Source organism: Lynx rufus, unplaced genomic scaffold, assembly GCF_022079265.1.
Source record: "Lynx rufus isolate CCGP_SWC_20201006 ecotype Redwood Valley unplaced genomic scaffold, mLynRuf1.p SCAF_51, whole genome shotgun sequence".
NCBI lineage: Eukaryota > Metazoa > Chordata > Mammalia > Carnivora > Felidae > Lynx > Lynx rufus.
Window position 1 is genome coordinate 549,186 of NW_025814869.1, and position 25,923 is coordinate 575,108.

The 25,923-nt window shown below is 40.7% G+C and overlaps 2 protein-coding genes across 4 annotated transcripts in view; both read left to right on the forward strand.

The window, feature by feature from the left end:
- On the forward strand, nucleotides 1-24,905 carry LOC124527580 (uncharacterized). The gene is made up of 4 exons (XM_047100677.1): nucleotides 1-204; nucleotides 17,167-17,308; nucleotides 22,294-22,431; nucleotides 24,123-24,905. Exons 2-4 carry the CDS (start codon nucleotides 17,286-17,288, stop codon nucleotides 24,829-24,831), a joined length of 870 nt encoding a protein of 289 aa, XP_046956633.1. The 5' UTR covers nucleotides 1-204; nucleotides 17,167-17,285; the 3' UTR covers nucleotides 24,832-24,905.
- Nucleotides 1-25,923, forward strand: part of LOC124527579 (gamma-taxilin-like) — a 697,565-nt gene that overhangs the window by 459,030 nt on the left and 212,612 nt on the right. The window lies entirely within an intron of this gene.

Here is a 25,923-nt window from a genome sequence, read left to right on the forward strand (position 1 = left end):
GAGGAGAGGGCCTTCAGACTGAGCACCAGTCACGCTTGGTGGCTGAGTGCTCCTGTCTGCCCTGCCGAGAGTCCGGCCATGGACAAGCGAGGACACAGTGCTGGATAGAGGAACAGCCTGTGCTCTGCGCGTCTGACCCAGTAGCTAGCCGTCGTCCTCCCCAGACTTCCGTTGCGTCGGAGACTGCGTCACTGGACAGTGGAGGTTCGGCCTTCTTTGTTGTGTGTGTCTTACTGTGGTGAAATAGGACATAACCTTGATCATCTTACCATGTGTTAAGTGTACAGTTCAATGGACGTTTAAAATGTTAGGTCAACACCACTGTCCCATCTCCAGGACGTTTTCGGCTTCCCAAACTGAAGCCTTGTCCCTGTTAAACACTAACTGCCCCACTCCTTTCTTCCCCAGCCCCTGGCAACCACTGTCTACTCTCTGTCTCTGTGAAGGTGACCACTTTAGGGACTGCATATAAGTGGAATCACAGTATTTGTCTCTTGGGGACTGGCTTGTTTCAGCATAAGGTCTTCACGGTTCATCCATGTTGGAACAAGTGTCAGAAGTTCCTTCCTCTTTAAGGCTGATAAATATGCCAATGTGTGTAGAGACCACATTTTGTCTATCCATCTTTCCATGGAGAGACATTTGGATTTAGCATGGAAGGCACTACATGAATGTGGGGGTGCAGGTATCTGTGGTCTCTTCTGTTGGGTGGCATTGCTGGATCACAGGGTAATTCCACATTTAATTTTCTGAGTCTGTGTTGTGTTTTCTCGGTCCCTCTTTTATTGTGTTTTGACTCCTTGACCACATGAGTGTTTGTTTTGCTCACCATCCATGATTAACTGTCTGTTCATTGCTTTCACATTTTGATGCCTGGTCTGGTCTCTTCTGACACGGACTGGAGTGGCACCACATCAGTGTCACTCAGTGGTGAAGACTAAGGAAGGTAGAAGGGGAAGATCCTTCCCCTCAGGCCACGTAATCCCACCGTGAAACCTTCAGGGGTCCTTCATTCTACAGCCTTTGTAGTGTCACACGGTTGTGATGGCATCATGAGACAACCTCACTGGGGTGGGATTGAAGTTATTGGTATTTATTTAATTGGCATTTTATTGCTATTTCAAGTATGTCTTACACATCCACCACTCCTGTGGCCACTTCTCTGCATGTTTCCACATAATCTACTTCCCCTTTTCTCTTTTATGTTCTCCAATTAGCCATAATGTGTAGCCCTCAAATTTAGTCTCCTTGGCTCATGAAAATGAACAAATAACCTGCCTGTCTCTGGGAACAGGTAGCCAGCCATATGCCATCCATTCTGCCCTTAGAAATAGAGACTTTGTGTGAAGAAATGGGCAAAAGACATGAATAGACACTTCTCCGAGGAAGACATCCAGATGGCAAACTGACACATGAAAAAATGCTCAACATCACTCATCATCAGGGAAATACAAATCAAAACCACACTGAGATACCATCTTACACCTGTCAGAATGGCTAACATTAACAACTCAGGCAACAACAGATGTTGGTGAGGATGCAGAGAGAGAGGATCTCTTGTGCACTGCTGGTGGGAATGCAAACTGGTGCAGCCACTCTGGAAAACAGTATAGAGCTTCCTCAAAAAACTAAAAATAGAACTACCCTACGACCCAGCAATGGCACTACTAGGCATTTATCCAAGGGATACAGGTGTGCTGTTTCGAAGGGACAGATACACCCCCCCATGTTTATAGCCACACTATCAACAATAGCAAAAGTGTGGAAAGAGCCCAAATGGCCATCGATGGATGAATGGATAAAGAAGATGTGGTATATATATATATAATGGAGTATTACTCAGTGATCAAAAAGAATGAAATCTTTCCATTTGCAACTATGTGGATGGAACTGGTGGGTATTATGCTAAGTGAAATGAGTCAGTCAGAGAAAGACCAAAATCCTCCTATGAGGACTTTAAGAGACAAAACAGATGAACAGAAGGGAAGGGAAACAAATAATATAAAAATGGGGAGGGGGACAAAACAGAAGAGACTCATAAATATTGAAAACAAACTGAGGGTTACCGGAGCGGTTGTGGGGGAGGGATGGGCTAAATGAGTAAGGAGCATTAAGGAATCTACTCCTGAAATCATTGTTTCACTGTATGCTAACTAATTTGGATGTAAATTAAAAAAAACTAATTAGAAAGAAAGAAAGAAAGAAAGAAAGAAAGAAAGAAAGAAAGAAAGAAAGAAAGAAAGAAAGAAAGAAAGAAAGAAAGAAAGTGGAAGAGAGAGGGAGAGAGAGAGGGAGGGAGGGAGGGAGGGAGGGAGGGAGGGAGGGAAGAAAGAAAAAGGAGAGAAAGAGAGAGAGAGAGAAAGGAAAGAAAGAAGAAAGAAAGAAAGAAAGAAAGAAAGAAAGAAAGAAAGAAAGAAAGAAAGAAAGAAAGAAAGAAAGAAAGAAAGAAAGAAAGAAAGAAAGAAAAGAAAGAAAGAAAGAAAGGGAAAACAAGAGAGAGAAAGAAAGAAAGGAAGAAAGAAAGGAAGAAAGAAAGAAAGAAAGAAAGAAAGAAAGAAAGAAAGAAAGAAAGAAAGAAAGAAAGAAAGAAAGAAAGAAAGAAAGAAAGAAAGAAAGGGAAAAAAAGAGAGAGAAAGAAAGAAAGGAAGAAAGAAAGAAAGAAAAGAGAGAGAGAGAGAGAGAGAGAGAGAGAAAGAAAGAAAGAAAGAAAGAAAGAAAGAAAGAAAGGAAGAAAGAAAGAAAGAAAGAAAGAAAGAAAGAAAGAAAGAAAGAAAGAAAGAAAGAAAGAAAGAAAAGAAAGAAAGAAAGAAAGAAAGAAAGAAAAGAAAGAAAGAGAAAGAAAGAGAGAAGGGAGGGGGGAGGGAGGGACGGAGGGACGGAGGGAGGGAGGGAGGGAGGGAGGGAGGGAGGGAGGAAGGAAGGAAGGAAGGAAGGAAGGAAGGAAGGAAGGAAGGAAGGAAGGAAGGAAGGAAGGAAGGAAGGAAGGAAGGAAGGGAGGAAGGAAGGAAGGGAGGAAGGAAGGAGTTTCTGGGTGGCTGGGTGACTCCATGGTTAAGTATCTGAACTGATTCAGGCCAGGGTCCCATGGTTCATGAGTTTGAGTCTTGAACCAGGTAAGCACAAGCCCTGCTTCTCTCTCTGTCTCTCCTTCTGCTCCTTCCGGGTTTCTCTCTCTCTCTCTGTCTCTGCCCCTTGCTCACTTGTGCCCTCTCTCCCTCTCTCTAAAATAAAAAAATAAAAATAGACTTTTTAATCTGAACCAAACACATCATAACTCAGGCAAGTGTAAGGTATATATTGCACATGGGAAGCTAGCACCTGCTTGAACACTCTGTCGGAAGCTTTCCCATTGGGAAAAGCATTTCAGAATTCACAAAGCTCTGTTAAGTGTAAAGGATGGAAATCACACTCAGGTTACGAGCTAGAGACTGGTAAGAATAGTTGTGTGTTAAACTTCATGAGGCCAGAACACCAGAAAATTACAACTAGGCTGACTCTTAAAGTGCCCCTTGTCCCCAAGATCCCTTTACACTGAGCATACATAGGGATTCCATATACACAATCATCAAAACCCAAACAGGCAAGCAGTATCAAGGGTTACATGGAGTTGGAGAAATTTGAGCCTTTATACATTGCTGGTGGGATTGCCAAATGTTTCAACCACTTACGAAAACAATTTGGTAGTCCCTCAAAGTATTAGTTATAGAATTACCTTGTGACCCAGCAATTCCACTCCTGATGAAGACAAATAAACACAAATCCACACAGAGACTCACACATTGATGTTCACAGTAGCATCATCCATAATAGCCCAGCAGAGAAAACAACCTGACGGTTCATCACCTGCTAAATAAATGGTGGTATATCTATACAGTGGCATATTACTAGGCCATGAAAAGAAATGGAGTACTGATACACCTAAGGTTAAACCCCTAACACGTTATGCTGAGTAGAAGCAGCCAGACACAAAGGCCACATAGTGTAGGTCTCTGTTCATAGGAGATATCCAGAAGAGGCACATCTGTAAACACAAAGAACCAGGGCCAGGGAGAGGGAGAGGGGGAGTGACTGCTAATGAGTACAGCATTGCTTTTATGCTTCTCTAGGGTGGGCCTTCCTTTTAGCAAATGGTAGGACAAACCATAAAATGGCTATACTTTCCACTCAGCTCCCATGTCACAATGGCCTCATTATTCTACAATTTTCGTGAAGGGTTTTAAAATATTGGGTAAATGCATGTGCAGTTTTGTAAACGGCAAGTGAACCAGGGGCTTTGATGGGATGAGATCCAGACTATCTCAACAGCATCCTTCAGAGTCTCATTGGTCTCATCAGATCTTGGGTTGGACATGGCCCATTAGGAGAGAGGATGCCAGCTGCCTGATGGTGAAGGGGTATCAAGTCCCTGTGGCTGGTACCTCCAGAAAAATGGCTGGAAGTGGCTCTCCTCTGGAGCCAAAGACAAACATGTCAATTTCTACACTTTTCCCATTAGATCATGGAGCTTGACAACATTGACCTGAGGGAAAGAATGTTGTCATGTTCCTCTCGACCACATGGCATAGGTTACAGAGACTCTAGGGTTTCTGTTAGGAAGTTCTGACTCCACAGGCTATCAGCACTGGGTAGGGTTTACACCCTACAGTTTACTTCTTCTTCTTCTTTTTTTTCTTTCTAATGTTTATTTTTGAGAGAAGGAAACAGAGTGCAAGGGGGGACGGGGCAGAGAGAGAGGCAGACACAGAATCTGAAGCAGGCTCCAGGCTCAGAGCTGTCAGCACAGAGCCTGACATGGGCTCGAACTCACAAGCCATGAGATCATGACCTGACCTGAAGTCAAGAGTTGGATGCTTAACCGACTGAGCCACACAGGCATCCCAAGACTCTTTAATTTCTAAAATTGACTTGATAGTCAATACTGTCATTAAGTGCATATGGTAATGCCATTTTTAGCTTACATTTGATCTTGCTTTATGTCCCCATTTATACTATCAGAGTTTGCATTTAGAAATGACACAGTAGTCTAGGAATGTGAATTATTGAGGCTCCTGGGTGGCTCAGTCGGTAAAGCGTGCGACTTCGGCTCTGGTCATAATCTCACGGTTCGTGGGTTCGAGCCCCACGTGGCAGTCTGCACTGACAGTGAGGAACCTACTTGGGATTCTCTCTCTCCTTCTGTCTCTCCGCCCCTACCCCACTCTTTCAAAAAATACAATAGAATAGAAAAGGAATGTGAATAATGAGGGAATTTCTTCTAGTCTCAGACCCAGTGCACACATAAGGTATAGGTCTTCAATTTGATTTGCAAATTGGACTCTGAGGGGTTGGGGTGGGCAGGGGTGACTTTTCTGCAGGCTGTGTGTGGCTCTGAACCTACAGACCTTCTGAGCAGTAGGCCCTCTGTCAACTTCTGCTTGCAAGTGCTGTTGTGGTCTTGGGGATGTTTGCAAATGCTGAGGGTTCTGGCAAAAGCTAAGTTTCTGGACAGTCCCACAGAAGATATTCTAATATCCCCGAGCATGTGTGGGATTCCTTCACAGAAGATATTCTAATATCCCCGAGCATGTGTGGGATTCCTTCAGGGGAAGATAGTGAGGTGCAAATACAAGTTACTACAGAGTACTTACATACCAGAATTACATACCAGAATCCTCCATTGCTTTACAACCTTAATAAAGTCTTTTGTATAGTTTTTATTAAAAAAAACAAATCTTGCTCATGCCAGAAGTACCTAAAAAGCTTGAACAGCCAGACCTCATTTAACAAGTCACAATCCAAGGTCACAAACACAGTGTTGAGTGAAAGAAGCCAGGCACAGAGGAACGCCTACTGCAGGATCCCTGTTTTGAAAAACAGGCAGAATTGAAGCAACACTTTTGGGGGCCCATGCTGAAGGAAAGCCCTGTAAAGACAAGTAAGGAAGTGATTCCGTTATCTGTCCTCCACCAGGTGTTGCCAACGGGGTTATTTGCCCCATGCCAATTCACTGAGCAGTACACTTCGATTTTGTGTGCTTTTCTGTACAGATGTGATTCTTCACAATACAGATAGCCTTAACAACGCTAACCCAGTAAAAAATGTCTCTTACTAACTTAGCATATAGAGACTTCCAGTTGTGTTTATATGCATGGTGACATTCTATGTACTCTTTCATAAGTTCCCGTTTGGGCTCGATCCATGGTCAACATCTTCCTTACATCATGTTTTACTGGAAACAGGAATCAATATAACTAGAAGACTAAACCTGTGAAATGTTGGAAAAGAGGTCGAGAAACTGGAGCCTTCGTGAATTGCTGGTGGGAAGGCAGAATGGTGTAGCCACTAGGGGAAATGGTCAAGCACTTTCGGAAAAGTTCAACATCCACCTATCATATGTCCCACTAGTCCCACTCCAAGGGACCTACACAAGAGAAATGGGAATGTAGGCCCATACAAAGTGTTAGGAAGAAATGTTTATAGCAGCCCCATAATGGCCCAAACTTGGAGAGAACCCAAATGTCCAAAAACTGATGGGAGAACAAACATACGTCCAATTCAACAGGACTCAGTAATCAAAAGAAAGAAACTCCTCACACATGCTACCACACAGATGCAACCTGGAAATACTATGCAAGACGAACAGAGACAACACAAAAGGGTACACCTTGTTTGATCCCTGTTAATATGTTTCATGTTGGCGCATAGCTCCATTTCATGGATGCAGCATGAAGTATTTAGCCAAGCCCCATTGTTAGACTTGAACTTGTTTCCCATTTTTCAATATTACAGAGAGTGATTAATAGTGTACGACTAAACATTGGTGACCAATCTTAATTATTTCTTTGGGCAAACGCCCAGAAATGGAACTGCCCGTGTGATAGTCTGTCCATTTTAATCCAAATGGCCCTTCCCAAAGTTCGTTCAGTCTGTGTTCCTTTTTTTTTTTTTTAATTTTTTTAATGTTTATTTATTTTTGAGACAGAGGGAGACAGAGCATGAATGGGGGAGGGGCAGAGAGAGAGGGAGACACAGAGTCAGAAGCAGGCTCCAGGCTCTGAGCCATCAGCCCAGAGCCCGACGGGGGGCTCGAACTCACGAACCGTGATATCGTGACCTGAGCCGAAGTCGGACGCTCAACCGACTGAGCCACCCAGCCGCCCCTCAGTCTGTGTTCCTACCAGCAGGGCATGAATGTCAAATGGCACTGGTCTCAAACTACAGCACAGCTTACCACACAGTGGGGGTGGGGAAGGCACTCTTCCAAGCCTAGGAGCCCACCCTCATGACACTCTGTATTTGTTTGCAGTCCCCCTCACCCCAGTAGGCAGCCTCCATGGTCTTGCTCATCAATAGGGCCAACCGCCAAGTAGCAGGTTTTGCTATAGCCGCCATAGGATGGATCCTTACTGCCAATTACATGGGCCTTGTGGAGTGGTGAGTGTGGTACATGGACAACACCTCTCTCTTTCCCTCTGGCATGGTCTGTGTGGGAATGTGGAAAGACTGTATTTACCACCATGTCAACAGCTACAACAGAACCATAGGGTATCACCATTACACCTACCATGATACTTACCTCCCTTTTGTTTCTTTTGTTTTGAGAAAAACTCGTGTTTCTCAAATTCTCCTGATGGTCACCAGCCTCCTAGGTCTTTTGGGGAGAACCTCCATCATCTTTTCACTTAGGAATGTGTTCATGGTAATTCTTAAGGAGAATGCCACCGTCAGTTATTTGTTGCCTCAGGAATTCTGAACATAGCTTCTGGTATCTGTATTTCAATTGCTGTGATCTGGAATAACCGCTCCGTGATGAATGAAGAGGGTATTGCCTTCCCACCGTCTCTCTCTATACCCTTCAAACCCAATACTCAGGAGACTGGCAGTGCCATTCTGGTGGCATGCCTGGCTGCCTTCATGATGTTGTTGAATGGGTTGCTTTTCCTGTCTTACCAATTCCTCCAGGTTAACCAAGCGCATCCTGAAATTACAGAAATGTAAAATTCCTAGTTGCAAGTGCTTTGCAAATGCAAGATTACCAAGAGTTTATGGGAAGTATTAGCAAGATGCTCTACAAATAGCTCCAAGGATTCACGACCATGCCAAAGTTTTGGGCAGAAAGTAGCCACCTGTTTCCCTCAATAATCCTCTGTGCCTTTGGTTCATTGATTCACGGGTTCATTGTTTGAATTACAGAAATTTCACTTAAAAAATCTTCCCTGGAAACCAATTTGACAATAAATTTCATATTGAAAAAAAAACCTATTAAAAAAATCGCCCCCGCCTGCCAGTTGGTCTTATTTGATCTGAATTTTATTTGTTGAATAAATAATCAATACTCTGAACCTAGTGTATGGATATAAGATTTTCTGTGATTCTCACATTTCCCTCTTAAACTTCTGCTAAAAACAACCATGTCTATTTCCTATGTCATGATGATGATAACATTGTACTATCATGTAAATTTTCCCGAATGTGCAGAAGCAGAGAGAATAATATAAGGAACCCACCACACCCATTATCAGACTCAACAATTATCAGGATTTTGTCACATTAGCTTTATATCTCCTTTCTTCTCCCCTTTAATCTGTTTTTTCCATCGTATGCCAAAGCAAATCCCAGATATGTCTCTTCATTCCTGTATGCTTCAATATTACTCTCTAAAAAGTGGACATTTCCTTGCACAATCATATGCCTTAAAAAGCTTTAACAGCTATCGGGGTGCCTATGTGGCTTAGTCAGTTAAGCCTCTGGCTCTTGATCTCAGCGCTTAATCTCAGGGTCATGAGTTCAAACCCCATGTTGGGTCCTGTGTTGGGCATGCAGCATTTTTTGTTTTTGAGTATCAACTCAAATCTTGAATATGAACTTGTGAGATTGTTTCCATGTTTTTATTATATAAATTTTTCAGTGCATTCAAAAATGGACAGGTGATTACTTCCACTTCAAGATTGTCACTATGTTTCCAATAGTATTTCATCTGTATCCTCCCTGACGCTTACCAATCCCTCCTTGGATTACTTTGTAATTAATCCCTGGCAGTGTATTATTTTTATTCTTAAATACTTCAATACACATCTCTAAATACCAATAAATAAATACCAATAAATGTTAGTAATTCCTATTGTAATGAAGTATTCTGTCAATGTTCAGATTCCCTTTATTGTCTCATAAATGTCTTTAATGTAACTGGTGGTATCTATATATTCAAAGTTTCACTCAGTTGCATTGATTATTCCTTTTGTGATCAAACTATTGCGTTGTTGGCAGTAGAGTCACAGGGACATATGTCATTTCACATGTATCCATCAATATTATTTGAAGATTTTTAAATTTTTTTTTAAATTTATTTTTGAGAGAGAGACAGGGCATGAGCAGGGGAGGGGCAGACAGAGAAGGAGACAGAATCCGAAGCAGACTCCAGGCTCTTAGCTGTCAGCACAGAGCCAGATGTGGGGCTCAAACTCACAAACTGAGAGATCATGGCCTGAGGTGAAGTTGTATGCTCAACTGACTGAGCCACCCAGGTGCCCCTAATTTAAGATTTTGTTTCAAAAAACTTTTATTCAAGACAATCGTAACCTACTGATTCCGTCAAACAACACTACTTTCTTAATAAAATTCATTATATAAACCTTAGTTTCCTGAACAACAACAACAAAAAATAGTAAAGAGAAGCACATATCAGTAATACAGTTAACAACTATATTCATCAAATGTTAGAAGTTAAAATAGGGGCGCCTGGGTGGCTCAGTCAGTTAAGCGTCCGACTTCGGCTCAGGTCACGATCTCACCGGTCCGTGAGTTCGAGCCCCACGTCGGGCTCTGGGCTGAAGGCTCAGAGCCTGGAGCCTGCTTCCAATTCTGTGTCTCCCTCTCTCTCTGCCCCTACCCTGTTCATGCTCTGTCTCTCTCTGTCTCAAACATAAATAAAAAACATTTTAAAAAATTTTAAAAAAAAGAAGTTAAAATAAAATATATTTTATATTTATATTATTTACTTTGTATCCAATTACATTTAATGCCCATGGTTCTTAACTTTGTGGACATTCTCTGTAAGACAAATACTACTATACACACAAAATTTTGCCCTGGTTCACAGTTCTCTTTTGAAATCTTCATGGATCTTATTTTCTTTCTTTCTTTTCTTTTCTTTCATTTCCTTTTCTTTCCCCTTCCCTTCCCTTTTCTTTCCCCTTCCCTTCCCTTTTCTTTCCCCTTCCCTTCCCTTCCCTTCCCTTCCCTTCCCTTCCCTTCCCTTCCCTTCCCTTCCCTTCCCTTCCCTTTTCTTTCCCCTTCCCTTCCCTTTCTTTTTTTTCTTTTTTTCCTTTATTTTTAACCAAGCTCCATGACCAGTGTGGAGCCCAATGGGGGCTTGAACTCAATGACCCTGCAAGGCCTGGGCACAAGACCTGAGCTGACATCGAGTCTGTCGCTTCACTGACTGAGACACCCAGGTGCCCCAAGGATCCTATTTGCAAAATACGTGACAGTTGTCAACCATAGATTGCTCTATGGACATACTAGAAACCCCCCTTTCTCATGAAACTATTTTTTTAAACAAATTAATTTTACCAGCTAAAAACCTACCTGCAGTATTAATAAGTACACGTACACCCTGCTTAAAATCATTTTATTAACCAGTTTTCAGTGACATTTAAGGGGAAAAGGGTTTTTTTTTAAAAAGTAATCTCTGCACCGAATGTGGTGTTCAGACTCATGACCCTGCCCTCAAGACTTGCATGCTCTACACTGAGCCAGTCAGATAGATGCCAGAAGAAAAGCATTTTTAATAAAGTCAAATCATTACTGAAATAGTTTTCCTTTTCTTTTCAAGAGACATGACTAGAAAACATGTTACTATTTCAAGAGGAAGAATTCTGCAGAAACACTATCTCAGGAGCAAACGAAATTCTCAACACAGTATGATCATGCAGCTATCTTTGCAGTCTCGAGAATTTTGAGACATTAACCTGTTAATAATATGTGTGACTGTAATATATGGGAATGCTTGTTTCTTCAGCTTTATGCCACTTCTGAGAGCTTGCCATCATGTTGAAGAAGACTGCTGAAGTTCATGGACAGGATATTGTTTTCATCTCAGTTCTTTCAGCGTGTTTTTCAGTATGTTTGCAAACAACAACAACAACAACAACAAAAACAAAACAAAACAAAACTCTTAAGTCTTTTCCCAGAGCCTGTCATTCTTTTATGGCTGATACCTGTTTGGACGATGCTAGAATACTTCTGCAAAAACATTGGATTCTTGGCTATTTATACCATGCTTGTTTTGCTTGAAAAATATGTTTTTGTATTCAGTATTTTTTTTCATGTTCTTCAGCTATGCTACATTCTATGCAATAGTAAAATTTTTGTAACTTTCCAATTCTCTGAGATTTCCATTATATACCAGCAAGGTTCTGCACATTGAAAACCCACATTGTGTCAGTATGCTCAGCACACATGGGTATTATCCATATTCCTCCTCTGGAATGCAGAGTTGCAGTATTTAATGAAACTGTTTACCAGCTGATTAATTCTCTGACCATCCCTATCAATTAAGAGAGACTTCCTATGAAGAATCATGATTCTTGTGGCCTGCACAGTTGTAGTGATGGTAGTTTCCATTCTATTTCTGTTATTCAAAATACTTTATTTTAATAATATTTTAATAACAATTTCTCTGTTATTTCACATACCGTAAAATTTACTCTTTAACAACTACAAGTGTGTGCTTTTTGGTATATCCATATACCTGTACAGCTATTACACTTACCTGATTACAGAGCACTTTTATCACCCAAAAAGAAACCCCATTATGCAGTCCCATTTAGTCTTTGAGGCTTTTTTGTGCCTCAACAAGATGTCCCAAGTGAATCACATACATCTGAGGCCCAAGATCTTGAACCCGCATGCCATTCCTGATCCCTAGACATGGGAATGGTATTTAGAAACCACAGTTTAGGCACTGGTAGTGCTCATTCTTTGCTTGTCTTTGTATGAAGGTATTTTAGTGGGAAGAACTAGGATACATGAATTTTTATGAAAAAAAATCATCACATATAGATGAAATATATATTTAACTCAATCTCATAGAATTTTTGTCTAACTACAATTTTATATTGCATTTCTCCCAGATAAAAAACCCAGTGATATTAACGTACTTATTTGCTTTATTCTGTGATATATAACATTTTGACAATATTACCAATAATCATTATTAGCCACAAGACTACTGAACAAAGCTTTTTTTTTTTTTAAAGAAAAAAGTTTTTTTAAGAGCTCTTTGCCTCAGGGATGCCTGGGTTGCTCAGTTGGTTGAGTGTCTGACTTCAGCTCAGGTCATGATCTCACAGTTTGTGAGTTCGAGCCCTTCGTTGAGTTCTATGCTGACAGCTCAGAGCCTGCTTCAGACTCTGTGTCTCCCTCTCACTCGGCCCCTCCCCCAACTCATGCTCTGTTTCTGTCTCAAAAATAAATCAACATAGAAAAATTAAAAAGAGCTCTTTGTCTCTAAAATTTTTTGTATAAGATAAAGATACATATCATCAAAATACATTATACAATATTTTGATCATGAATCATTAATATCATTAATGATTAATGATGGTTGTATAGTTATATATGCTTGATAAGTAATTAGATTTATTCATTTCATCTTATTTTCTTTTTAATTTTTTTTAAATTTCTTTTCAAATTGTTTTAATCTTTCTATTTTTTTCTTGAGAGACACACAGAATGTGGGCAGGGGAGGGGCAGAGAGAGAGGGAGACACAGAATCCAAAGCAGGTTCCAGGCTCCGAGCTGTCAGCACAGAGCCCAACGTGGGGCTCAAAGTCAGAAACTGTGACATCATGATCTGAGCCAAAGTCAGACACTTAACTGACTGAGCCACACTGGTACCTTCATCCTGTTTTGCATTTTTACATTTGTTGTTTTGACACAGTTTTATTTTTGCATTTGTGAAATATTTACATATTTTCAAAGTCAAATTTACTTTAAAAGATTGTCTGAATAAACTTCTGTTCCTATTCACATCCTATTCTCTGCCATCTTAGGTAACTTAAGCATTTTTTGTTTATTATCCAAAATTTTCTTTTGCAAATACAGGGATTGTGTGTTTGTATTTATTCTATTTTTTTCAAAAGGCAACCATATTCATATACATATATCATATATATGTGTGTGTATGTGTATATATGTGTGTGTGTGTGTGTGTGTGTGTATCAATAACTTCCTGCAGGATCACTTCGTCTTGGATATAGAGATCTTTCTCACTGTTTTATGGCTGCATGGTATTCCATTGTGTGGCTTTACCCTAGTTTATTCAGTCAGCTAGGTGACTCTGCATATATGCATATCTGTATCATAACTTTGTGCATACGTACTTTTGTAGTTTTGCCAGCATGTGTTTAAGTTAGGTTCCTAGGATGATTGCAGTTCTCCAAGGGGTGATACAATTCACATTCCCATGAGAAATCTGTGAGAATGCCTTATTCTTCACAGCTTTGTCAACAAAAACAACAACAACAACAAAACACCACAAATCTTTTGAATTTATCTTTGGTGTCATAGGTGAGAAATGGTATCTCTATATTATTTCCAATGTATATTTTTCTTGTTAGTCAGGGTGAATATTTTTCCAAATGTTTCAAGGCATTTTTTTCATTTCTTTGGTGATATATCTTTTATCTGTATCTGTGTAACACATTAGCCTACAACTTCGTGGCTTAAAGCACGTTTTAATTTGATTTATTTTACTTATGATCTTACAACTTTGGTAGATCAGTAGTTTGACAACAGCTTAGCTAGATCCTCTCCTTCATGGTCTCTCACCAAGTGCCAGTCAGGCCTTGCACTCATTTGAAGGCTCAGTGGGGAATCCACCTTATAGCTTACTTACATTGTTGTAATGTAAGTACATTTCATCTCATCAGCTCCTCATTAGCTATGGGCTACGGTCTTCAGTTCCTTCCCAGATGGCCCTCTCAGTAGAGCTTCTCAAAACATGGCAGCTGCCTTTGTCAGAGCAGGTAATTGAGAGAGGAAGAGAGAATGCCAGTAGGATGGAAGTCATGATTGTTGTTTGTTTTTTTGTTTGATTGTTTGTGGCTATGTTTGTATAACCTAATCATAGAATCACATGCTATCACTGTTGTCATTTCCTATTCATTAGAAGCAAGTGCTAGCTCCAGCTCACACTGCAGGGGAGAAGGTGAGGACATGAATATGGGAAAGGAGGGGATCATTGGAGTCCATGTCACAAAATGCCTACCACTAACCTGCTCATATTCCTAACCCGTTCTTGTCCTGAGTTGTTGATATTCTTGATGTTTAGGAGAAATTAATATAGTAAGTGTATTTGCCCTTTGCCTTTTGAGCCTTCACTTACAAATATTATTCTTAACTTGGCTTTTACTTGGGAACTTTGCTTATTGCATTTTGTCATATGAATGCTTTTGGTACAGTTTATATTGTCAAATTTATCAATCTTTTATTGCTTGTGGTATTTGAGTCATGATATATATTTCTCTATTCCCATGCTCTAAAGGCATTTTTTAAGTTTTTCTTCATTTTTTATGTTAACATTTCATTTTTATTGTATTCGTTTGGAGTTTATCCTGATGGGTAGTGCAAGATATTAGGCCAGTTTTACCTCTTTAAAATGACTCTCCTTTGGTGCCATATCACCTAATAAAGAAGACAAAATACAAACAAACAAACAGACAAAAACAAGTATCTTTTCTACACTGATTTGGATGCTGTCTTATTTTCATAAACTAAATTCCATAGATATTGGGTCCATGTATGGACAGTCTATTGGAATCCTTTGGGGCATCAGTGTATGACGTGTCAATAATGTACTTTTTTTAAATTTTAAAGCCCTAATTAAATAAAATGCTATTGCAAGTAGTATGCTTATTCTCTCCCCATTCTTAGGATTTCTTAATTATTCCCATGTATCTTTAATTTTTAATGTCTATACATTTTTGAGAGACAGAGACACATCATGAGTGGGGGAGTGGCAGAGAGAGAGGGAGACTCACAATCCGAAGCAGGCTCCACGTTCCAAAATGTCAGCACAGAGCCTGATGCGGGGCTCAAACCCAGGAACTGTGAGATCATGATACGAGCCAAAATCAGTCTATTAACTGACTGAGCCACCCAGGCACCCCTTTCCCTCTTATCTTTACATATGAATTTTATACTCAACTTGTGCTACTCCAGACTGGGAAAAAAAAACATGATTTTTTTAAATTAAGATCCTGCTACGTTTGTAAGTCAACTGAAGGATAACTTACATATTTATAACATGAGTCTCCTTATTCAAGAACGTGGTATGTCTTTTCCTCTCTCCAGTTTCCTCTCTCAAGACTTTGTTTGAAAGTCTTATTTATTTTAAGAGAGCATGAGCAGTGGAGGGCAGAGATAAGAGGAGAGAAATAATCCCAAGCAGGCTCTGCACTGTCAGTGTGGAACCTGATGTGGGGCTTGTACTCATGAGCCATGAGTTGAAAACAATGGCTGGATTTTTAAACTGCTGAGTCACACAGAACCCATGTTTACTTACTTTTTACTTTAGTGAGAGAGAGCATGAACGAAGGAGAGGGACAAAGAGAGACACAATCTCAAGCAGGCTTCACACCCAGGGCAGAGCTCTGATGCATAGCTTGATTCCAGGATGCTGGGATCTTGATCCAGGATCAAGAGTTGGGCGCTTAACTAACTGAGCCACCAGACATCCATCTACTTTGTTTCTTGAGGATTGTTTAAGATAGTCTTTTTCCCCCACTGAGTTGTTTCCAGAATGAGGCAATTATGGAGAAAGGTACTATACACACTTGCATTTGGATTTATGAACACATGTACTTGTATTTCTCTTAGTAGATATCTTGGAGTAGGACTTGGAGTAGGGACATATGTTAAGTCTCACTCATTCTTAGACGTTCAGTTCATATTTACTTTTTCTAGCCAGCACTTGTATTTGTGTGTGTGTGGTTTGGGGGCGGGAAATATCTCGTCTCTTTTGGTGATATCAATACAACAGTTAATATAATTATTTTTAAGTTGCATTAGGAGTATAGGTCTTGTTTATACAAATTTAAATATATTCTTCCAGAACTACCCCAATAGGTATGACCTTTGTGGACTTCTACTCCCAAACTCTATAGGTGGCCTAGTCAGCTTCACCTCCCAGGGTAACTTCTAATCCCTTCTACTGGATTGCATTCCAGAATCATGCTTAAGACAGTCCTTCACCCACTGATGAATTCTTTCACCAAAAATTCATTGGATATCTTTCACATGCAAAGTGCCACCAAAACATTGAACCAAGAGCCTTGGTGATACCGAGTATATAAGACTTCTACCTTCTACTTGTGCTGCTTGGTTGCTAATAGGATTCACACTCTTCAGATGTTTAAATGACCTCAATTCAACTAAATAAATGACTAAAAAATAAGGTTTTAATAGGTTAAACGTTAAAATTCAGGTGCCGTACTCATTTTAGTCTAAAGCGACAGTCCTATGGTCCACACAAAATTCACAGAAGAGAAATCAGAGGGCTAACATGGAATGTCCTTCTTTCCAAAGAATATTTAAGTCTTTGACAGCATAGTGTTTGAAAATTTTTCCCCGTGGTAACATAAGTCTATCAGCTGTTTAAATATATTTTCCAAAAACACTGCCTGTAGACCCAAGCGGGCTGAGTGCTCTGGTAGAATGTTAAACAGGCACTTTGCCTTTAGGCTTTGCATTATGGTTTCTGGGCAACAGATTCTTCCTCTTGATGCAGATTTTGGAAAAAAACAAAAATAGTTTTTAATGTTTAGCAGAGAGAGAGAGAGAGAGAGAGAGAGACAGAGAGACAGAGAGAGACAGAGAGAGAGAGAAACAGAGTTCAAGCTGAGCAGGGGCAGAGAGAGAGAGAGAGAAAGACACAGAATCTGAAGTAGGCTCCAGGCCCTGAGACGTCACAGAGCCTGGCGTGGGGCTCAAGCTCACAAACCACAAGGTCATGACCTGAGCAAAAGCCTTACCTATGCTTAACCAACTGAGCCACGCAGTCACCCCTGAGATTTTGTAAAATTCTAATAGCATTCTAATATTTTTCTGCTGACCATTACTTACATGACACCCTGAGCTCTCAAGTAGTGGGCAATGGGAGAAAATCACATCCTTTTCCTTTAGTTGAAGAGTTCCTGGCTCCCTTCCCACGTCTTTGGAAAGACATGATGGCAAGTCTGAGTCCCATTCAGACTTTCAGGGTGGCCTAGGCCTGAGTCCCACATATTCTCCAGGAAACTGTAATGGCTTGTACAGCGGCTTCTGGGTAAATATCACGTTTCCTCCAACGAAACCTTCCACTGCAATAAGTCTAATGAAGGCCAACTTCACAGATAGGGGCTTCTAAAGCGGATTTGTGTAAATTAGGAGGATCAATGCCACAGGTTACTTGGAAAACATAAGGCTGTAGAAGACATGCTTATGAGAAAAGGCTGCCTCAACCCACTTCTCTCACAGGAGACGGTGACCACCAACAGAGTGACACACCTGCCACCTGTTGGTCACAGGGGAGTGGCTGAATCGCCTTTGGTGGGTGTTTGGTGGGTGTGTGAAGCCCTTTTGCCTGCAGTCTCAAGAGAGAACAACCCAATGGATCATAAGGACTTTAGATACATAAAGCAAGGGGATCGCCGTGGCTGGGTTTGCCTTGGGGCAGATGGGTAAAAGAAGAAAAGGAAAAAAATGAGTTTCAAGACCTCCTAAATTACCTCTTGGAACGATTATTTTTTACAAGAATAAGCAAAAAGAATATATCCTGTGTATTAGACATGCAAATGTATCTAGCACTGACTTAGGTACCAGAGGATGCTATGAGGGCTGGGGCCATTTCTTACATCCTTTCTCCGTCACAGATATCCTTCCAAGGTAAATCAGGAGCAAGAGGGATTCCATATGGCACTTGGGCTGGAGACAAAACCGAAAGTGCCAGAATATTTGTTGTTGAGACTGGGAAATAGGGAGCCACATAAGAGTGACAGCACTTCCTGACCAAGGCAGGGAAGGTAGCACAGGCTAATGCTGGCAACTCCTCATCCTCTCCAGTAGTCCCAGCTCAGGTTCTGAGGAAACACCAGGAGGTGACAGTTATCATAATGCCCAGTGACTTGATGTTTCATGGTTCATGGATTACTTTTACCTTTCTCTTTCCGGTAGCCCTGGAGAATGTGCTTGATTGCCTAAGCACCGGGAAGCACAGAGTTCCTGTGGCACAGAAAGGATGTGGGGCAGGTGGCTCCCCTCCTCCACATGAGGGATCAAAATATAGAGATTCTAAGTGGCTTGTCACCGGTCAGAGGATGAGCTGGGATGAAATCTGAGGTCTTTTGACGGTCCTCCAACATAGTGGTCGACACAATAATAGAATTATCTGCTGGGGAGTTATTTTTATGCTCCAAAAGCTATTTTTCACATGACTGAGTGTGCTATCAGAGACTCCATACCCCAACTCAATGTCCTCTGCGTATTTCTCTAGGATATATGCTTTTTCTCTACAAGAATGACACAAGTCTTGTGGAGAATAGAAGTTTCCATCCACCTGTCTTTCCTGGCTTTCTCCTCTTCTAAAAGACTCCCCCCAAACAGGGGAGCAGCAAATAGGGTGTGGGTTGTCTGTGAAGTGTTAAAAGTCCGTCTAGATTCCTGGCTTGCCACATGTCTTTAGAAAACTAACTCTACAGGCAGGGGCAGCTAGCTGATTCAGTTGGTTGAGCATCTGATTTTGTCTCAGTTCAGGATCTCACGGTTCGTGAGTTTGAGTCCTGCATCAGGCCTGTTGCTGTCAGCACAGAGCCTGCTTTGGATCCTCTACCACTCACTCTCTACACGTCCACAGCTCACACTAGCTCCCTCTCTCTCTCTCTCTCTCTCTCTCTCTCTCTCTCTCTCTCTCTCTCTCTCTCTCTCAAAAAAAAAAACAAAATCTAATTCTACAAAACACAGATTTCCTAACTGCTGCTTGAGCAAATGAGTTGACTTATAAAGGAAATATATGCTTTATTTGTAAAATATTAATAAACTCCTCCCCATCATAGCCCCAAACTGGAGACAACCCAGATACCCGTCTACAGAAGAATGGGTACACAAATTGGGTATGGCCAAACAACGGAATACTATGCAACAACAAAAACGAACAAAGTGATGATGCATTCGACAGCACAGGTGAATCTCACCCACAGTATGCCAAACAAAAGAAAGATGACAGCAAAGATACGTTACATTCCGTGTGTTTCCATATATGTGAAGTTTAAGAATACGCAAACAGGGGCACGGGGGTGGCTCGGTCCGTTAAGCGTTCAACTTGAGCTCAGCTCGTGATATCATGGTTGGTGGGTTGGAGGCCCACACTGGGCTCTGTGCTGACGACTCAGAGCCTGGAACCTGCTTTGGATTCTGTGTCTCCCTCTGTCTCTGACACTCCCCTGCTCATGCTCTGTGTGTCTCTCTCTCAAAAATAAATATACATTAAACATTTAAAAATAATATGCAAACACATTTATTGTAGCGGTAACTAGATTAGTTGTTTACACATGGGTGGTGGGGGGGCAGGCCTACGTGGCTATTGACTAGGAAGAGTCAAGAAAGAGGTTTGGGGGACTGGAATATTCTTTTCCTTTAAATGGGAGTTACTGTGGAAAATAGGTAAATCTTCCCTGAGCTGAACATTTAAGGTGAGTATTTTTTACTCTTTGTAAATTACACCGCAGCTAAAGTAGGAAACAAAAAGAAACAGAAAATGATAGTGTAAGTTTCTCTGCACTCTCCCTGTTTGCTATAAACCTTTCTACCCTTGCGTCTCCTCTCTGCACAGTTCTGGCTCTGGTTCACTTTAACATCATGCTTACTGTGTGAGTTTTTATAATTTGGATCGTAGCCTTAGATTAAAATTATATAAGTTTACAACTGTAAGCATAGCTGGCAACAAAAGGGGGGAGGATAGAACTGATCTTCCCAACTGAAACAAAACAGAAAGAGGCCACATATGAGACCTACGTCAATATCTATCCATGCATCCCTGTCCACGGCAGCTTAAGGAAGGTGCATTCCTGTTGGCCCTAACTTTGGCTCCCGTCATGACACATCTTTCTTCCAACTCAATATGGACCTTCTTATAGTTTTCCGACTTAAGACTCTCATGAAGTACAGTGGTTATTTGATGTAGGTCTTCCAAAAAGAAATTTCTCTTCCGGAAATATTTGTCACCTCTCCAAGGGGTGTTTCACTGCTCTGGTGCTTTATAGCATCTCTTGGAATGTAGCTGCCACTCATAATTCACAGATCCACACTTGTAGTCATGGAAAAATAAGGACATTTGTTTGTTTGGTGAATCACCTGTAGGCCCAATGTGGGGCTGGAACTCACAACCCTAGATCAAGAACAAGCCAGGCACCCCAAGAATAATTTGGCTTATTTCCCTTACAGTTTGGCAGCTACTACTGCTGTGTGTGTCCTTAGAAAGGCTTTTTTTTTCCACAGTAGGGAAACTACTGTGCTTTCTCTTTTTCCCTGGTCAAGGAGAGCCTTGAGACATCTTGGGGGTCATTTTAGTTGAATCATTTCATCTTGTCTGTGAAGAACTTACGTGTCATTCACTGGATGGTCCAACCAAGAAAGTAAGTCCAGGCCCCTGTTGTTTTCACATAACCCAGCATCTTCACATTTTTACCGTGGCCTACTAGTCTCTATGCCATCGGCTTTTAAAACTGAGTTTATGTGAGTATCACTTTGATTATGAATGAAAACTCACAATATGGGGTAATGGCATCCCCACCATCAGACCTGTCTTTCCATGCCACAGTGATATGACTGTGTGTTTGTGGGAAAGCAAACTTGTAAATGTTACTGCTTGTAACTTACAAATGCAGGGACGGTGTTGCCAAACCACAGGGTGTCATTTCTTCGAAAGATTGAACACAACTTTGTTTTTTTTTTATTATAAAATACCTGCTTTTTGTGACACTTTTTTATGGTAATAAAACATCTATCACAAAGAATTTTTCATGTAACCATTTTGAAGCGTTCTGCAGCATTGGCGACATTCACATTGTTGTGCAACCCTCACAACCATCCATCTCCAGAATTTTTTCATGTTCCAAAACAAACTCGGTACCCATTGAACACTAAGTCCCCTTCCCATCCCCTATTGAACTTTCTGTCTTTATGAGTTTGATTAGGTTACTCAGAGAAGTAGAACAATAGAGTATGTGTTCTTTTTGTCTGACTTATTTTCGTTATAATGCCCTTGAGGTTCACCCAATGTTGTAGCAGGTGTCAGAATGTCCTTCTTGTAGAAGCCTGAATATCATTCCGGATATGGATAGACCACATTTGTTTATCCGTTCATCCACTGACGGGCATCTGGGTTGTTTCCACTCAAGCTCTTGTGAATAATGTTGCTACGGACATGAGTGGGCAAATATCTATTTGAGTTCCTGCTTTCTCTTCTTTTGGTTATACATATCCAGAAGTGGAAGGGCTGCACCACATGGCAATCCTAAGTTTCAATTTTTGAGGAATCTCTGTACTGTTTTCCCCAGTGGCGGTGCTATTTAACATTCCCACCAGCAATGCGCATCGTTGACTAAACTTGTAATTTGTTTTCCGATATGTTGCTGTCCTTCAAGATTCAGCTTCATTTTTTATGGGACATAAAATATGGGCCACTATTATAATTGACATAGAAATGATCTATTTTTTTTAAGTTTACTTATTTATTTTGAGACAGAAAAAACAGAGGAAAGGCAGAGACAGGGAGAGAGAGGGAATCACAAGCAGTGTCTGCACTGCCAGCACACAGCTCAACGTGGGGCTTGAACTCACAAACTGTGAGATCATGTATGACCTGAGATGAATCCAGAGTCAGACGCTTAATGGATTGAGCTGTCGAGGCACCTGTAGTTTTTATTCTCTTGGGATGTGAATAAATGCCATCTGGTATCAGGAGAGCCATGAATAACTCTGTCAATACCAAGAGCTCTAGAGTCTGGCTTTGCCATTTATGTCTATGTGACCTAGAGTAAGTTACTCAACCTCTCTGAGCTCCAGCCCCTCGTTTCAAAAATGGGGGTCATAACTCTATACCTATCATTGGGCTGCTATGAGAATTGAAATGTGTTAATGTAAATTATCTGGAATAGGGAATGGCCTTTACAAGATGCAAGCTATGTATAATAAATATTTGGTAAGAGGCAGGGTATGTTGGGCTTTCTTCGGAGCCCCAAACTCTACATTAATTGTAGCTTTTTTTTACTATAGGTCGTTCCTCTCTCCTTGTGGATCTTTTAAGGTTGGCTTGACATTTTCCCCTTCCAGTTTCAAATTTCCTGCTGCTACGAAGAATATTTACCATTCCTTAATCTTCTGCACACTGGAGTCCTTCTACGTGGCATATGGGTAATATGTTAACGTAAGATACAGGGAGTGTTTAAAATTTGATCATCAGGAAAAACATGTTCTCATTCCACTGGTTCCACACACAGATGCACCCAAACTTCCTTGAACTGGCATACTTTTCTGCATTTGTAACATTCTACTTCCTGATTCTTCATGCTGTCAAAACTCCTTGGTCCTATGGACCATTCCCTCAGACCTCTATGGGCAAGGAAATATCATTCCTGGAGAGTGACGTCATCAAACTGGCAGTCAGCTCCAAACTCATTTTTCCAATTTTACTAGAACTGCTGCTTTCATGCCATGAGGAAGTGCATTCCCCAGAAGATTATGGAACAGAGAGGATACAGTGTTGGGGATATCAGGCTTCATAGCAAGGAGATGTAGTTTGCAGGGTCCTAAAACTCTTCTATGTGGGTGGTTGTTTATGTTCTCCACTCTGAGCATTCCACTCTGTCTCATTCTTTCTGCTAATCAGCAGAGGGAGAAGCCCTAGGAGTATCATTTTCTGATTATCCTCGCCACGAACTCCAAGGATTAGAATTGAAACAGATGCAAACAGATTTGTCCACAATCTAGATTTTGCTTTGTAAGAGATATTTGCTTCATGCAAAACACATGAAGCTATTTTTAAGTTGTACCCTTAAAAGAAGCCAACGTCTAAAGGGAGAGTTTTAAGCAAGGGATGGATTAAAAAAAAGTAAATAGGCATGAATTTTTTTTTTAAGTAGGCTCTGTGCCCAGTGGAGGAGCCATGTGGGCCTTCATCTCATGACCCTGAGATCAAGACCTAAGCTGAGATCACAAGGCCGACAACTGACTCTGCCACTCAGGCACGCTTAGCATGATTTGTTGTGTGCAACATGTTACAGATCATCAAGGTTATGTTTATTCCGTTTTCCATTTAAAACTATGCACCATACAGATTATAGAAAATAATGAAAATAAGAATGAAATTCTCTACGTCTGTCAGTTGATCAGGGTTCCTCTTTTTGTGTGCATCCTTCTAAACTTTCAAAAATGTATGTACATATCTATACTTGTAGATATATAAAGAAAGTTGTGTGTTTTCTTTTGACACAGATTGGCATGCCAGATGTATTATTTTTCATGTTGCTTTCCCACAGAGGTTTCTTCAGCTCATTTACATGGATTCACTCATTCTTAGTAATGGTCGTGTAATATTTCACTATAATCCTTGATGTACTATAATTTAGTTAATGATTCCTCTATTAGTAGACATTTACTTAATTCCAATTTTTCTCCCTGATAAACGGTGCTGAAAAAAAAAACATATCTCTCTATGTATATTTTTGCAAACTCTTAGCAATAACTTGGCAAAAGTCCTGGAATGGGAGTTGCTAGACAAGAGATATTGAACAGTTTGGTGGTTGAGAGATATGTCACACTGTGTTCCAAGAATGGCATGTAACTTTATACCATCACCGTGGTCATTTTATCCTTACATAAAACATTTAGAACAATTGAAATAAATAAATAAATAATTGAAATAAATAAATAGAATAATTGAAAGCAAATACATATATAAGACTATTAAATATGACCCTTAGACCAGAAGGACAAGAAGACATAAATATTGAGCACTTTCAGAACTGTGACTCATTCATTCTGTTTCTTTTTTCTCTTTGGTGTGTTCCTGGTTTGATTTCATGATGCCTCTACCCTGTCATCAGTCAACGGGAATTGAATCACCTGTACCTCAAACTGATGGGCCTGTTTTTCAGTTATCTGGCCTGGGCTTTGGGCATCAGTCTAGCCAACAGCAGATCCTGGCACGTGTGGGAGTTTAACAGCAACATTGTTTCCATTGTGTACATTGGACTTTGGGAAGCTTTCTACTTTCAAAAATTTAACATCTCTGGTGCAATTGTTGAGTGGCCTATGTATGGCAGGATCAACGGAAGCTGGGTCATTTCAGATGAAATCTGGTATGGGCAGGGCCTGATATTGTTGGCAAATTCTTTGAATTCCGTAGTCCTGATTTTTGGTTCAGTGGCACTTGTGGTCCGCTGGATCCATGCCCCATACCCAGATTTCCTTCGATTGTGTTACAACATCTCTGCCTTCTTTCTCATCTGTAGTTGTAGTTGTACTGCGATTACAGTGAGCTGGAATTTTGCTGTGGATTTTTATGGCCAAACCACCCTTGATTTCCCACTTAGTTTTCCCATTGGAAAAGAAATGCTGATAAGGAAACGCTTCTCCTATGTATTCCCACTAGGAATCACAACTGCCACCCTCTCGCTAATAAGTGCTGCCATGTTCTCCTGTGGAACATTTTCCATAAAACAGAGGAGTAAAGTGAAACCCATGACTGTACACAAACATCCCCCAATAAAAGGTGTGAATGAAGGTCCTCCTGTTTGCAATGGCTGCCAATAATTTCCTTGAAGAAATGTCCCAGATACATATAATATTGTTGTGATCATCTAAAATAAAACCTATTTTTTTCAGGGTGTGTCTGACGTTTAATTCTCCTCGTCTATATTTTTCTGCAAACAACTTCCTTTCTTTGAAGCCTTTCAGTTTCTGAAATGTGTAGGCAAACACGTTGTGTGCATACACTGTCAAAAAATAAAGGTAGGAAAAAATATTTGAATGCTGCAAACACTCAGGTGCAAACAATGCATGCAACAAACTCTAAGTTGAAACTTAGATTTAAAATAAGCTCCCGTATACACATAGAAAAATAATCATGTCAAGAGCTTAGAGATCTTTAAGGCATTATAATTGGTTAGGGTAGAACGGGATTTCTCAACATCAGCGCCAATGACATTTTGGGCAAGATTTGTTGGGGGTGGGGGACTATGTTGTACCTTGTAGGAGGTGTATATACATCTGTTGCCTCTACCCACTTGGTGCAAGGGGTACTTCCTCTCCCCTTGTGTTGAGATAATAAATCTCCAGACATTTCCCAATATCCTTGGGGTAAAATGCCTCCCCATTGAGAACCTCGGGGTTTCAGGTTGCCAAAGGCCCTGGGTAATGAATGCTATGGCATGTTGGGAGGATTTTGAGGAAAATATCGAATAAGATTGTATTGGATCAGTATATGATGACATCCTGGGTCTTTCATTACCGTTAACTCAAGGGTCTACTGGGAGTGATTTTGTTCCCTCCACCATGGAACATTTGGCAATATCAAGAAATATAATTTTTGAAGTCCAAAACTGTATGGTAGTGTTAGGTAGCTAGCTAGATACGGGGTAAATATGAAGAAGGTTCCTGAAACAGAGCCTGGAAGATAAAGATAAGGAAATTTAAAACATGGAAGCACTTACAAGGCCTTGAAAATAGAATGAGAAGGCTCTGTGTATGTCTCCAGGCATTTCAGTGGAATACAGACTGTGAAAAACTTGACATTTGAAGTGACATTGAAATTTTTCCAGGGTTGATGAAGTAAGGGCAACCTCAGAATGAGAAAGTACACTGAGTCTTGAGTTGATTCACACCTACCCGAGTGAAAATGCAGAA